This window comes from Lissotriton helveticus, chromosome 5_1, assembly GCF_964261635.1.
Source record: "Lissotriton helveticus chromosome 5_1, aLisHel1.1, whole genome shotgun sequence".
Lineage (NCBI taxonomy): Eukaryota > Metazoa > Chordata > Amphibia > Caudata > Salamandridae > Lissotriton > Lissotriton helveticus.
Genome location: NC_136065.1, coordinates 66,430,361 through 66,444,366, shown reverse-complemented (window position 1 = coordinate 66,444,366; position 14,006 = coordinate 66,430,361). Strand labels below are relative to the sequence as shown.

Genomic DNA, 14,006 nt, shown 5'->3' with positions numbered 1-14,006 from the left:
ATGGTGATACTTAGGTGGTTGTTTTCCTCCTAGTACAGGTGGTGCTAGGGAGGTCCTGGTTCCCTGCGCAATATTTTCCTAAGGTGGTTAGGGTTGCGTAGGTGGTACTTAATATTTACCAGTGGTTACTGGTTGTGTGCTTTATGTTTTAATTTGTGCTACAGTGATTTTATATTCTATGTTCTAAGTGCTAATTTTACCAAGTGCTAAGTTCTAAAACTACATATTCCTGACAGTGGTCCAGGTGGCCCTGTCTTGTACATATCCCCTGTAAATTCTGCCCGTGCCTGTTGGCACATTGTAAAGTGTGTGTGTTTATCTAATGTGTTTTGGTGTAATACAAAGGCTATTTGTATACATAACCTTGTGTGGAGTTTCCTTTGTGGTGGGCTTTGGGTGTTGTTGCTGGGGGTGCGTGCGCAAATACTTAACTCACATCGCCATCAAGTTTAGCCTTACTGCTCGTGCTACGTTACCAAGGGGGTGAGCAGGGGTTATCTTGGCGTGTAACTCCCTTGCCCTGACGTGGAAGTGGTGGTCTCTGACTGACTATGGCGCAAGCCCTGGCCAGCCAGGGATCCCATTTCTAACAATGACATATGCATTTAGCACACACTTGTGCAGATCTGCACTTATTTAATGCTCTGTTAATAAAACCGGTCACTTAAGTGTTGATAACGTCCTTGTGTTTCTGTCTTTGCATTTATTGGCCAAGTAGTCATGTCAGACACCATCAAAATTCACTCACAAAATAAATAAAGACAGAGAAATAGGTGGTTTTCTCTATATATGTACCTCTAAAAATCTGTGAAAGTGGAAAACTGGGAGCCTTGATAATAATACAATAATCTCTGTGTAACAGTCTACAGATAACTGGGTCCCACCACAGACCACCCATCTCTCACAGATCACACAACTTCACTGTGGGTTCATTAATAATTCTTTATTAACACCACCAGTTTATCAATCATAACATAAGCATCTCTGGGTAACGCACAATGATCAAATGTTGGGCAACAGAAACAAAACATGTTATTTACAAAAGAAAAAAACACCCTCAGACCCTCTGTGGGGCACACAGAATACTGATCTTGTTTTGCTAAAGTTTTTTAATGCTGAGGCTCTTTGTGTGTTATTTACTTCTGCATAACTCATTCTAAAGGAACATGTAGGGCTGGATGTGCCTCCTGCCCTCTACCAACGCTCGCACTATGCTTCTGGGAGCTATATGGTAAATCGCACTTAGGGCCTCATTGCAGGGCAGCACCACAAGTCTTCTGGCTGCACTGCCCTACGCCAGCGTGAAATGGCAGGAAGGCACTGTTTTCATGAAGTACGGAGCATTCCTGTCCTTTCCCCGTGCGCAGACGCACACAATTTGCTGCCTAGCGCCAACGCAGGCACCCTTGCGCCAACGCAGGCACCCTTGCACCAACGCAGGCACCCTAGCGCCAACGCAGGCACCCTTGCACCAACGCAGGCACCCTTGCACCAACGCAGGCACCCTTGCGCCAACGCAGGCACCCTTGCGCCAACGCAGGCACCCTTGCACCATTTGTAATTGAGCCTCCGTTGCAGGCGGGATTGTTTTTCTGCAGAAAGGGACACCCAGCACAAAAACAATCCCTCGTGTTCATTTTCATGCAGATTACCTCCCACGCACAATTCTGGAAATACATGTAGTTTTACTTGTGAAATAAATAGTGAGGTTTGGTCCACCCCTAATGCGGTGGCACTCTTCAGGAGTGGCACAGACAGGGTGGCAGGGCAGGAGCTTCGCCTGTTCTCCACATCTGCAAGGGATCAGCATCTGGGACTCACGTGCTGGCATCTCTGAGAGCGAATCTTGCAGAAGATGGACTGAAAAAGAATGATGTAAAAGGGTTAGCAAACAGTCTCAACATCCACACGTATCACAGGGCAGGATGGGTAGAGGGAGGTGGTCCAGGCGCGGCCCGTGCAGGTAAGAGCGGCATAGCCCACCCCCACCAGGAGCTACAGCCACTGGGCAACCACAGGGGCAGGTTTCACAGCTTTGGGCTGACTTTAGATATGAGACCAGTCCAGGCGCGGCCCGTGCAGGTAAGAGCGGCATAGCCCACCCCCACCAGGAGCTACAGCCACTGGGCAACCACAGGGGCAGGTTTCACAGCTCTGGGCTGACTTTAGGTATGAGGCCTGCCAGGAGCAGCCCACGCCTGGTCCCTTTATTACGGGCACTGCACTGGCTGCCAGTGCGGAAGCGTATCACCTTCAAAATCTGTTGTCTAGCACACAAAGCGCTTAATGGTAAGGGAGTGAGCTACTTGAAGGAGAAACGTATCCTCTATCGACCTACAAGGTCTTTGAGAGCTACGAATAAGTCTCTTCTTACTATACCACGCATTAAGAAAACGCGTTCAGGTGGCCATGCTTCTTCTTTCCTCGCCCCCCCCCCATCTTTGGAACAAACTTCCCCTACACCTCCGCGAATGCACTGCCCACTACAATTTTAGGAAATTATTAAAAACGGAATTATTTGAAACTTTTAGGCTCTTCGCCTTACTTCGCCAAGATATCTCTTTGGGGCTGATTCAAACGCATTACAAAATAAATAAATACAATTAAAATCAAATTCAGGTGAGAGCGGTGGTTTAACTCTAGTCTGTCGCCTCCCTCCCCAGCCATCCCCACCGCTCTCACCTGCATGGGCCGCGCCTGGGCTGGACTCATATCTAAAGTCAGCCCAGAGCTGTGAAACTTACTCCTGTGGATGCACAGCGGCTCTGACTCCTGGGGCGGGGGCAGGGCAGTGCAGTTAGACAGGCTAAACCTGGAGTGAGTGGCCTGAGCTCTGGTGAAATGAGCCCAATGGCCTCTCCCTTCCCAACCCCACCCCTAGTAATGGACTGATCTCAACCTCACCCTACCCAGGCAGGTTAGAACTATGAGACCAGTTGGTGCCAGAATAACTAACTCAGCAGCACTCTGACTGTCTATATCTAACTCATAGCGCTCTCACTGTCAGTCAATATATCTAACCTCGCAGCACTCTGTCAGTCAATATATCTAACACGATGCGCCCTCAATGTCAGTCAATATATCTAACCTCGCTGCGCTCTCACTGTCAGTCAATATATCTAACCTCGCAGCACTCTCACTGTCAGTCAATATATCTAACCTTGCAGCGCCCTCACTGTCAGTCAATATATCTAACTGGCAGCGCCCTCAATGTCAGTCAATATATCTAACCTTGCAGCGCCCTCACTGTCAGTCAATATATCTAACTCGCAGCGCTCTCAATGTCAGTCAATACATCTAACCTTGCAGCGCCCTCACTGTCAGTCAATATATCTTACCTCGCAGCGCTCTGTCAGTCAATATATCAAACCTCGCAGTGCTCTTGCTGTCAGTCAATATATCTAACCTCGCAGCGCTCTGTCAGTAAATATATCTAACCTCCGAGTGATCTCGCTGTCAGTCAATATATCTAACCACGCAGCACTCTGTCAGTCAATATATCTAACCTCGCAGCACTCTCACTGTCAGTCAATATATCTAACCTCGCAGCACTCTCACTGTCAGTCAATATATCTAACTCCCAGTGCTCTTACTGTCAGTCAATATATCTAACCTCACAGCGCCCTCACTGTCAGTCAATATATCTAACCTCGCAGCACTCTGTCAGTAAATATATCTAACCTCCGAGTGATCTCGCTGTCAGTCAATATATCTAACCACGCAGCACTCTGTCAGTCAATATATCTAACCTCGCAGCACTCTCACTGTCAGTCAATATATCTAACCTCGCAGCACTCTCACTGTCAGTCAATATATCTAACTCCCAGTGCTCTTACTGTCAGTCAATATATCTAACCTCACAGCGCCCTCACTGTCAGTCAATATATCTAACCTCGCAGCACTCTGTCAGTCAATATATCTAACCTCACAGTGCTCTCGCTGTCAGTCAATATATCTAACCTCGCAGCACTCTGTCAGTCAATATATCTAACCTCGCAGCGCCCTCACTGTCAGTCAATATATCTAACCTCGCAGCACTCTGTCAGTAAATATATCTAACCTCGCAGTGCTCTCGCTGTCAGTCAATATATCTAACCACGCAGCACTCTGTCAGTCAATATATCTAACCTCGCAGTGCCCTCACTGTTAGTCAATATATCTAACCTAGCAGCACTCTCACTGTCAGTCAATATATCTAACTCGCAGTGCTCTCACTGTCAGTCAATATATCTAACCTCGCAGTGCCCTCACTGTCAGTCAATATATCTAACCTCGCAGCACTCTGTCAGTCAATATATCTAACCTCGCAGCGCCCTCACTGTCAGTCAATATATCTAACCTCGCAGCACTCTGTCAGTCAATATATCTAACCTCGCAGTGCTCTCGCTGTCAGTCAATATATCGAACCTTGCAGCACTCTGTCAGTCAATATATCTAACCATGCAGCACTCTGTCAGTCAATATATCTAACCTCGCAGCACCCTCACTGTCAGTCAATATATCTAACCTCGCAGCACTCTCACAGTCAGTCAGTATATCTAACTCGCAGTGCTCTTACTGTCAGTCAATATATCTAACCTCACAGCCCTCTCGCTGTCAGTCAATATATCTAACCTCGCAGCGCTCTCACTGTCAGTCAATATATCTAACCTTGCAGCGCCCTCACTGTCAGTCAATATATCTAACTCGCAGCGCCCTCAATGTCAGTCAATATATCTAACCTCGCAGCACTCTCACTGTCAGTCAATATATCTAACTCGCAGTGCTCTTACTGTCAGTCAATATATCTAACCTCACAGCGCCCTCACTGTCAGTCAATATATCTAACCTCGCAGCACTCTGTCAGTCAATATATCTAACCTCACAGTGCTCTCGCTGTCAGTCAATATATCTAACCTCGCAGCACTCTGTCAGTCAATATATCTAACCTCGCAGCGCCCTCACTGTCAGTCAATATATCTAACCTCGCAACACTCTGTCAGTAAATATATCTAACCTCGCAGTGCTCTCGCTGTCAGTCAATATATCTAACCACGCAGCACTCTGTCAGTCAATATATCTAACCTCGCAGTGCCCTCACTGTCAGTCAATATATCTAACCTAGCAGCACTCTCACTGTCAGTCAATATATCTAACTCGCAGCGCTCTCACTGTCAGTCAATATATCTAACCTCGCAGTGCCCTCACTGTCAGTCAATATATCTAACCTCGCAGCACTCTGTCAGTCAATATATCTAACCTCGCAGCGCCCTCACTGTCAGTCAATATATCTAACCTCGCAGCACTCTGTCAGTCAATATATCTAACCTCGCAGTGCTCTCGCTGTCAGTCAATATATCTAACCTTGCAGCACTCTCACTGTCAGTGAATAGATCTAACCTCGCAGTGCTCTCGCTGTCAATATATCTAACTCGCAGGGCTCTCACTGTCAGTCAATATATCTAACCTCATAGCGCTGTCACTGTCAGTCAATATATGTAACCTCACAGCGCTCTCACTGTCAGTCAATATATCTTACCTCGCAGCGCTCTCACTGTCAGTCAATATATCTAACCTCGCAGTACTCTCACTGTCAGTCAATATATCTAACCTTGCACCGCTCTCACTGTCAGTCAATATATCTAACCTCGCAGCACTCTCACTGTCAGTCAATATATCTAACCTCACAGCGCTCTCACTGTCAGTCAATACATCTAACCTCGCAGTGCTCTCACTGTCAGTCAATATATCTAGCCTCGCTGCGCTCTCACTGTCAGTCAATATATCTAACCTTGCAGCACTATCACTGTCAGTCAATATATCTAACCTCGCAGCGCTCTCACTGTCAGTCAATATATCTAACCTCGCTGCGCTCTCACTGTCAGTCAATATATCTAACCTCGCAGCCCTCTCGCTGCCAGTCAATATATCTAACCTCGCAGCCCTCTCGCTGCCAGTCAATATATCTAACCTCGCAGCCCGTCAATATATCTAACCTCGCAGCCCTCTCGCTGACAGTCAATATATCAAACCTGGCAGCCCTCTCGCTGCCAGTCAATATATCTAACCCCGCTGCGCTCTCAGTGTCAGTCAATATATCTAACCTCGCAGCACTCTCACTGTCAGTCAATATATCTAACCTCACAGCGCTCTCACTGTCAGTCAATACATCTAACCTCGCAGCACTCTCAATGTCAGTCAATATATCTAACCTCACAGCGCTCTCACTGTCAGTCAATACATCTAACCTCGCAGTGTTCTCGCTGTCAGTCAATATATCTAACCTCACAGCGCTCTCACTGTCAGTCAATACATCTAACCTCGCTGCGCTCTCACTGTCAGTCAATACATCTAACCTCGCAGTGCTCTCGCTGTCAGTCAATATATCTAACCTCGCAGCGCTCTCACTGTCAGTCAATATATCTAACTCGCAGTGCTCTCACTGTCACTCAATATATCTAACCTCGCAGCCCTCTCGCTGCCAGTCAATATATCTAACCTCGCAGCCCTCTCGCTGCCAGTCAATATATCTAACCCCGCTGCGCTCTTGCTGTCAGTCAATATATCTAACCTCACAGCGCTCTCACTCTCACTGTCAGTCAATACATCTAACCTCGCAGTACTCTCACTTTCCATCAATATATCTAACCTCGCTGCGCTCTCGCTGTCAGTCACTATGTCTAGCTGCTCAGCACTCTCACTGTCACACAGTTTAGCTAACCGAAGGAAGTTCTCACTATCATGCAGTGTGTGTGATACTACAGCAGTCTCACTGTGACAGTCACTGTATCTGAACTATCAGCGCTGTCACTGGCACAGAGTCAGTATACCTAACAATGCTGACACTCGGGGGCAGAGGGATCATTACCTCTTTCACAGCTTCAGTGGTACTCACCCGAAGGGCAGTGGGTAATTACCAGGGCAGCAGAGATCATTAACCCCTTTAAGTCACATTGGTACCCACGCAAGGGGCAAATGGATCATGAACCCCTTCCCAGACACTACTACTCACCGCGATGCACATGGTCAGCACCGCTGCCAGGGTCAGGGCTAACAGCACGATAATGGCAATGTGATAGCCCCTCATGTCGTCTCTGTCCCTCCTCCGGGTGGTGTAGGTGGTCGTTGTAGTTGTAGTGGTCGGTGACACTGAGGAGAACGAGGGTAAAAAGTGAGTTAGCAAACGCTGGACTTAAATACTCATGTGTAGTAATAATATTGCTGCTGCTCATAGAATCACTTGGATAATAAATATACCTGGAGACACGCGGCACTCATAATAATACTGCTGACTTTAGAGATATGTGGTAAGTAGTCCTAATAGCAGGGCCCTTGGGGCACTTAGGTAGTAATAATATTAATGCTGCTCACGGACACACATGAATAGTATTAATATTAATGCTGTTCACGGACACACATGGATAGCATTAATATTAATGCTGCTCACGGACACACAGGGATAGCATTAATATTAATGCTGCTCACGGACACACATGGATAGTATTAATATTAATGCTGCTCATGGACACACATGGAAAGCATTAATATTAATGCTGCTCACGGACACACAGGGATAGCATTACTATTAATGCTGCTCACGGACACACATGGATAGCATTAATATTAATGCTGCTCACGGACACACATGGAAAGCCTTAATATTAATGCTGCTCATACACACACATGGATAGCATTAATATTAATGCTGCTCACGGACACACATGGATAGCATTAATATTAATGCTGCTCACGGACACACGTGGATAGCATTAATATTAATGCTGCTCACGGACACACATGGATAGTATTAATATTAATGCTGCTCACGGACACACATGGATAGTATTAATATTAATGCTGCTCATACACAGACAAGGATAGTATTAATATTAATGCTGCTCACGGACACACATGGATAGTATTAATATTAATGCTGCTCACGGACACACATGGATAGCATTAATATTAATGCTGCTCACGAACACACATGGATAGCATTAATATTAATGCTGTTCACGGACACACATGGATAGCGTTAATATTAATGCTGTTCACGGACACACACGGATAGTATTAATATTAATGCTGCTCACGGACACACATGGATAGTATTAATATTAATGCTGCTCACGGACACACATGGATAGCATTAATATTAATGCTGCTCACGAACACACATGGATAGCATTAATATTAATGCTGTTCACGGACACACATGGATAGCGTTAATATTAATGCTGTTCACGGACACACATGGATAGTATTAATATTAATGCTGCTCACGGACACACATGGATAGCATTAATATTAATGCTGCTCATGGACACACATGGATAGCATTAATATTAATGCTGCTCACGGACACACATGGATAGTATTAATATTAATGCTGCTCACGGACACACGTGGATAGCATTAATTTTAATGCTGTTCACGGACGCACACAGATAGCATAATGTTAATGCTTCTCACGGACACGCATGGATAGTATTAATATTAATGCTGTTCACGGACACACAAGGATAGTATTAATATTAATGCTGCTTTTAGAGACGGCCATACAGTAATCATATTAATGCTGACTTTAGAAATATGTGGGTTATAATGACATTAATGCGGCTCTTAGGAACACTTAAGTAGTAATAATATTAATCCTGTTCACGGACACACATGGATAGCATTAATATTAATGCTGCTGATTTACACACATGGATAGTATTAATATTAATGCTTCTCACGGACACACATGGATAGCATTAATATGAAAGCTGCTGATTTACACACATGGATAGTATTAATATTAATGCTGCTCACGGACACACATGGATAGTATTAATATTAATGCTGCTCACGGACACACATGGATAGTATTAATATTAATGCTGCTCACGGACACACATGGATAGTATTAATATTAATACTGCTCACGGACACACATGGATAGTATTAATATTACAGCTTCTCATGGACACACATGGATAGCATTAATATTACTACTGCTCACGGACTCACAAGGAAAGTACTAACATTGGGCTTGATTCACAAAAGTGATCTGAGAAAAAATCTTAACTTTACAACTTTCGGTATTCACAAAAGGCCTTTAGGAGTTGTAAAGTTTGGATTTTGTCTTTTGTCTTAAGTTTTGGTCTTAAGACAAAATCTTTACTTAAGTTAAACTTAAGTTATACTTTCCCATAGGAAATGCCTTTTTTGAATTGCTAATAACTTTAGCATTGTTTGACAAATCTTTACAAAACTTTCCTTTAATGGAAAGTTTTGGAATGATCTGTTAAGCGCAGGCAGAGAAAAAGGGGTAAATCCTAAAATGCAAAATCCACATGCATTTTCCATAAACTTTTTTGGAAAGCGATAGTGTGAAAATGACTGAACGGAATTACACAAAATTTGATAGTAAGCTTTAACTTGGTCCAGAAAGCATGATTTTTGTGAGTTAGTGTGAATCCGTTCAGTACTTTTTGAGAAATTAAGGTTTAAAATATATTTGCATATCTGGATGATTGGGTTCACTAGAATCTCGTGGGAGTTCAGTGGTCTCGCAAATTGAAAAATGAAGCCATCAGATTGGTTGAGGGGGCTTTTTTCCTGCAGGCCAGTGCCCTCCCGCAGGAACAAGAGGCTCCTGTGAGTCCGCCCAGAGCTCACGCTCTGATTGGCTGGCCACAATATGAAGAGATAAGTTGCAGCTGCCATTTCAGGACACAGGAATTCATGCAAACTATAACGGGCGCCCTCTCCATGCACTGCTAACTAATACCCATATTACATCACTCAAGAGATGCTCTATGACATCATTGATAACGTGACTGCAGCACCTGAAATGTCATTATTGAGGACAACACTGTGCCTGGCCGGGGCCCGAGTTATAGTTACTTTACTGCATGAGTATTTACTTGAGATAACTATAACTAGTGGATTTCAGTTGTTTTTTTTATATGATTAAAGGGGCAATTTTACCTAACTATAACGATCTTTTAACCTTTAATTTTTTCAGTGAGTTTCTAAGGCTTTTTTTTAACGTAAAATAAGTTATAATTACTCTGGGCTGTAGTCAAAAAGGTCAACTGAGAGGAAAGTGTAACTGTACGGCTTTCGGTGTCCACAAAGGGTATTTATGGGTAGTACAGTTAAACTTTTGTCTCAGTTAAAGTTAAGATTTGGTCTTAAGCTTAACTGAGAAAAAAGTCTAACTTTACTTCTCGTAAATGCCCTTTGTGAATACCGAAAGACGTAAAGTTAGACTTCCGGTTCAGTTTACCTTTGTGAATTGGGCCCATTATCTTTAATCTCTACTGTAACCTTTGTTTTTTTCAGTGACTTTCTGTTTTTTTAACATAAACCCATTTATACATGCTATACACATGCACTTAATGACATATACACACATACATACATATATACACATACACACACACATGTATTTACACATACACATAGACACACAAGCAGCAATAGGGAGACATAGGGCATGGCTGAAGGCTGCTACTGTACCTGTAGGGTTGGGAGGAAATAAAGTAATGGGTGGCAAAAGAGTAATCTGGCAATCTGTAACAGAGGAAGAGAAAGTTTATTAGTAACATTTGCATGGGTGGTTCTCACATTCTCTCTGTTTCACATACATACTGTATGTGCGTCACAGGACCCAACATTAACCTTAAATCCAGACTGCACCCTAAAAACGCATGACCAGCTTATTCAACGTCTCACCCCTACCCTACACAGTCTTCATCCGTGGTAAAACCACAACGACCGACACCAAACCCTAACACCTAATGCCGATGGTACTCTTAGATCCATTCCGAAGAAGAGGAACAAGACCAGTGAAAGCTAACCGTAAACCCAACATTTACCCAAACCCGTCATCCAAATGTTCCCGTGACTCCAGTCATGACCACTCTTTCTGGGCTGCATGTAGGAGTTTTACACTCACTATCACAAAACCAATAAGCCCAAGTCTACTACTGACCAAAACCAATCATCGTTCATGTGAGTGAACATCTCAGCTGGACACCACTTCTAACCCTAACCCCCACCAAACCCAAGGTCTGCCTAAACCCTTAGTCAGACTGTGCTCCTGATCCCAACCATAACTCTGCCTCCAACCTGACCCTTACTTCAACCACAACCAGTCCTCTAGCCGTGATCCGTTAACAACCTCACACCTAGCGCTAACTTTCACTACGCTACCCTAGCATTGAGCATGACACTAACCCCACAAAAGACCTCTAAACTATAGACTTTAACTCAGATGAAATTCCAAACCCTCACCCCAATGCTACGCTTCCTCGTCTCTCAGTCTCTCCAACGTGTAACCCTAACCAGTGTCCACAACCGCAACCCCACCACCGACAGGAAGTCCTCACACTTGCTGTACTGCTGACATCAGAGCGCTTTTACTGTCATGCAGTCAATATATCTAACACCGGATCACTCTCACTGTCACACTGTTTGTGTATGAAACCTCAGAGAGCGCTCACTGTCACACACTGAGTATGTCTAACACAGGATCACTCTCACTGTCACGCTGTTTGTATATGAATCCTCAGAGAGCGCTCACTGCCACACACTGAGTATGTCTAACACCGGATCACTCTCACTGTCACACTCTTTGTGTATGAAACCTCAGAGAGCGCTCACTGCCACACACTGAGTATATCTCTCACTTCAGCGCTCTCTCTCTGCCACAGGTTGTATATCAACTTCTAAAGAACTCTCACCATCGCACACTGAGTATATCTAACACTGCAGCACTCTCAGTGTCACACTGCTTGTATATCACCCTCCAGAGAGCTCTCGCTGTCACACACTGAGTATATCTAACACTGCAGGGCTCTCACTGGCACACTGCCTGCATATCACCCTCCAGGGAGATCTCACTATCACACACTGAGTATATCTAACACTGCAGGGGGCCGGTTTTGTTACAGGGTCGTTTTTTGCAGCATAGCTGCAAAAACGGCACTGTAACAAAATCGGCCGAAAACCGGCCCTAGCAAAGAGCGCGGTCGCACCCCCCAACCCCCCGGGGGAGGGGGGGGACGGCCGAGCACTTTGCCAGGGCCGGTTTCGGTTCCCAGTCCGGCCCTGCAGAGCTCTCACTATCACACACTGAGTATATCTAACACTGCTGGTCTCTCACTGGCACACTGTTTATATATCACGTTCCAGAGAGCTCTCGCTGTCACACACTGAGTATATCTAACACTGCTGGTCTCTCACTGGCACACTGTTTATATATCACGTTCCAGAGAGCTCTCGCTATAACACACTGAGTATATCTAACACTGCAGGGCTCTCACTGGCACACTGCTTTTATATCACCCTCCAGAGAGCTCTCACTATCACACACTGAGTATATCTAACACTGCAGGGCTCTCACTGGCACACTGCTTGCATATCACCCTCCAGAGAGCTCTCACTATCACACACTGAGCATATCTAACACTGCAGTGCTCTCACTGGCACACTGCTTGTATATCACCCTCCAGGGAGCTCTCACTATCACACACTGAGTATATCTAACACTGCAGGGCTCTCACTGGCACACTGCTTGCATATCACCCTCCAGAGAGCTCTCACTATCACACACTGAGTATATCTAACACTGCAGGGCTCTCACTGGCACACTGCTTATATATCACCCTCCAGAGAGCTCTCGCTATAACACACTGAGCATATCTAACGCTGCAGGGCTCTCACTGGCACACTGCTTATATATCACCTTCCACAGAGCTCTCACTATCACACACTGAGCATATCTAACGCTGCAGGGCTCTCACTGGCACACTGCTTGCATATCACCCTCCAGAGAGCTCTCACTATCACACACTGAGTATATCTAACACTGCAGGGCTCTCACTGGCACACTGCTTATATATCACCCTCCAGAGAGCTCTCGCTATAACACACTGAGCATATCTAACGCTGCAGGGCTCTCACTGGCACACTGCTTATATATCACCCTCCAGAGAGCTCTCACTATCACACACTGGGTATATCTAACACTGCAGGACTCTCACTGGCACACTGCCTGTATATCACCCTCCAGAGAGCTCTCGCTATAACACACTGAGTATATCTAACACTGCAGTGCTCTCACTGGCACACTGCTAGCATATCACCCTCCAGAGAGCTCTCACTATCACACACTGAGTATATCTAACACTGCAGGACTCTCACTGGCACACTGCTAGCATATCACCCTCCAGAGATCTCACTATTACACACTGAGTATATCTAACGCTGCAGGGCTCCCACTGGCACACAGTTTGTATATTTCTAACTCTGGAGAGTTTTCACTGTCGTACACTGAGTACATCTATCGCTGAAGATCTCACTGTTGCACGTCTTGTATACCAATCTCCAGAGAGGTCTTACTGTCTAACACTGAGTATGTCTAACACTGCAGGGCTTTCCCTTTCAACTGTCACTTAGTCAGTATATGTAACCCCACAGTGCTCCCACTGTCACATACTCAGTATGTCTGACTTCACAACACCCTCGCTGCTCTACAGTCAGTATATCTGACCCCTTCGGGCTCTCACCAGCAGACAGTCAGTCTAAGGCTGGTCTTCTCAGTTCATTCACTATCCTCAAGGGCTTTACTCTTCTGACAGCTGGTTTCTCCACCCCTTACCAAGCTCCACCTCTGAGGTCTCTTACCTGCTGTCTGGAGGTACACGACCATGAATAGTGCCAGGACCCTGAGGGCGCAGCCGGGTCCCATCCATGCTGGTGCCATGCTGAGTTTTGTTCGGAGATGTCTCAGGTCACACAGTGCGTCTGGGTACGGTAGAGAGAGGTTGTGTCCATCCCCTGCACACCGCAGCCTTTATACCTGTCCGTGGACAGTAAAGTGGGTGTTCCTCGCGTTTCATGGACTGGTCATCGAGTAGTTGTCTGCTCTTGTCATTCTCTGTCACTGAGCCACCAGTGCTGCCCGCACATTCCTGGGTGAATTTGTCTTAGATACTGCAGAAGCTGTGATGAAACAAGTGCTTACCCATAAA

The 14,006-nt window shown here is 45.3% G+C and overlaps 1 protein-coding gene across 1 annotated transcript; it reads right to left on the bottom strand.

Annotated features, from left to right (window-relative positions):
* Positions 1-1,571: 1,571 nt before the first annotated feature.
* On the bottom strand, positions 1,572-13,784 carry LOC144752953 (uncharacterized). The gene is made up of 4 exons (XM_078640764.1): positions 13,660-13,784; positions 10,489-10,542; positions 6,992-7,128; positions 1,572-1,860 (listed from the first exon to the last, which is right to left on the bottom strand). Exons 1-4 carry the CDS (start codon positions 13,736-13,738, stop codon positions 1,804-1,806), a joined length of 327 nt encoding a protein of 108 aa, XP_078496890.1. The 5' UTR covers positions 13,739-13,784; the 3' UTR covers positions 1,572-1,803.
* Between the last annotated feature and the right edge of the window lie 222 nt (positions 13,785-14,006).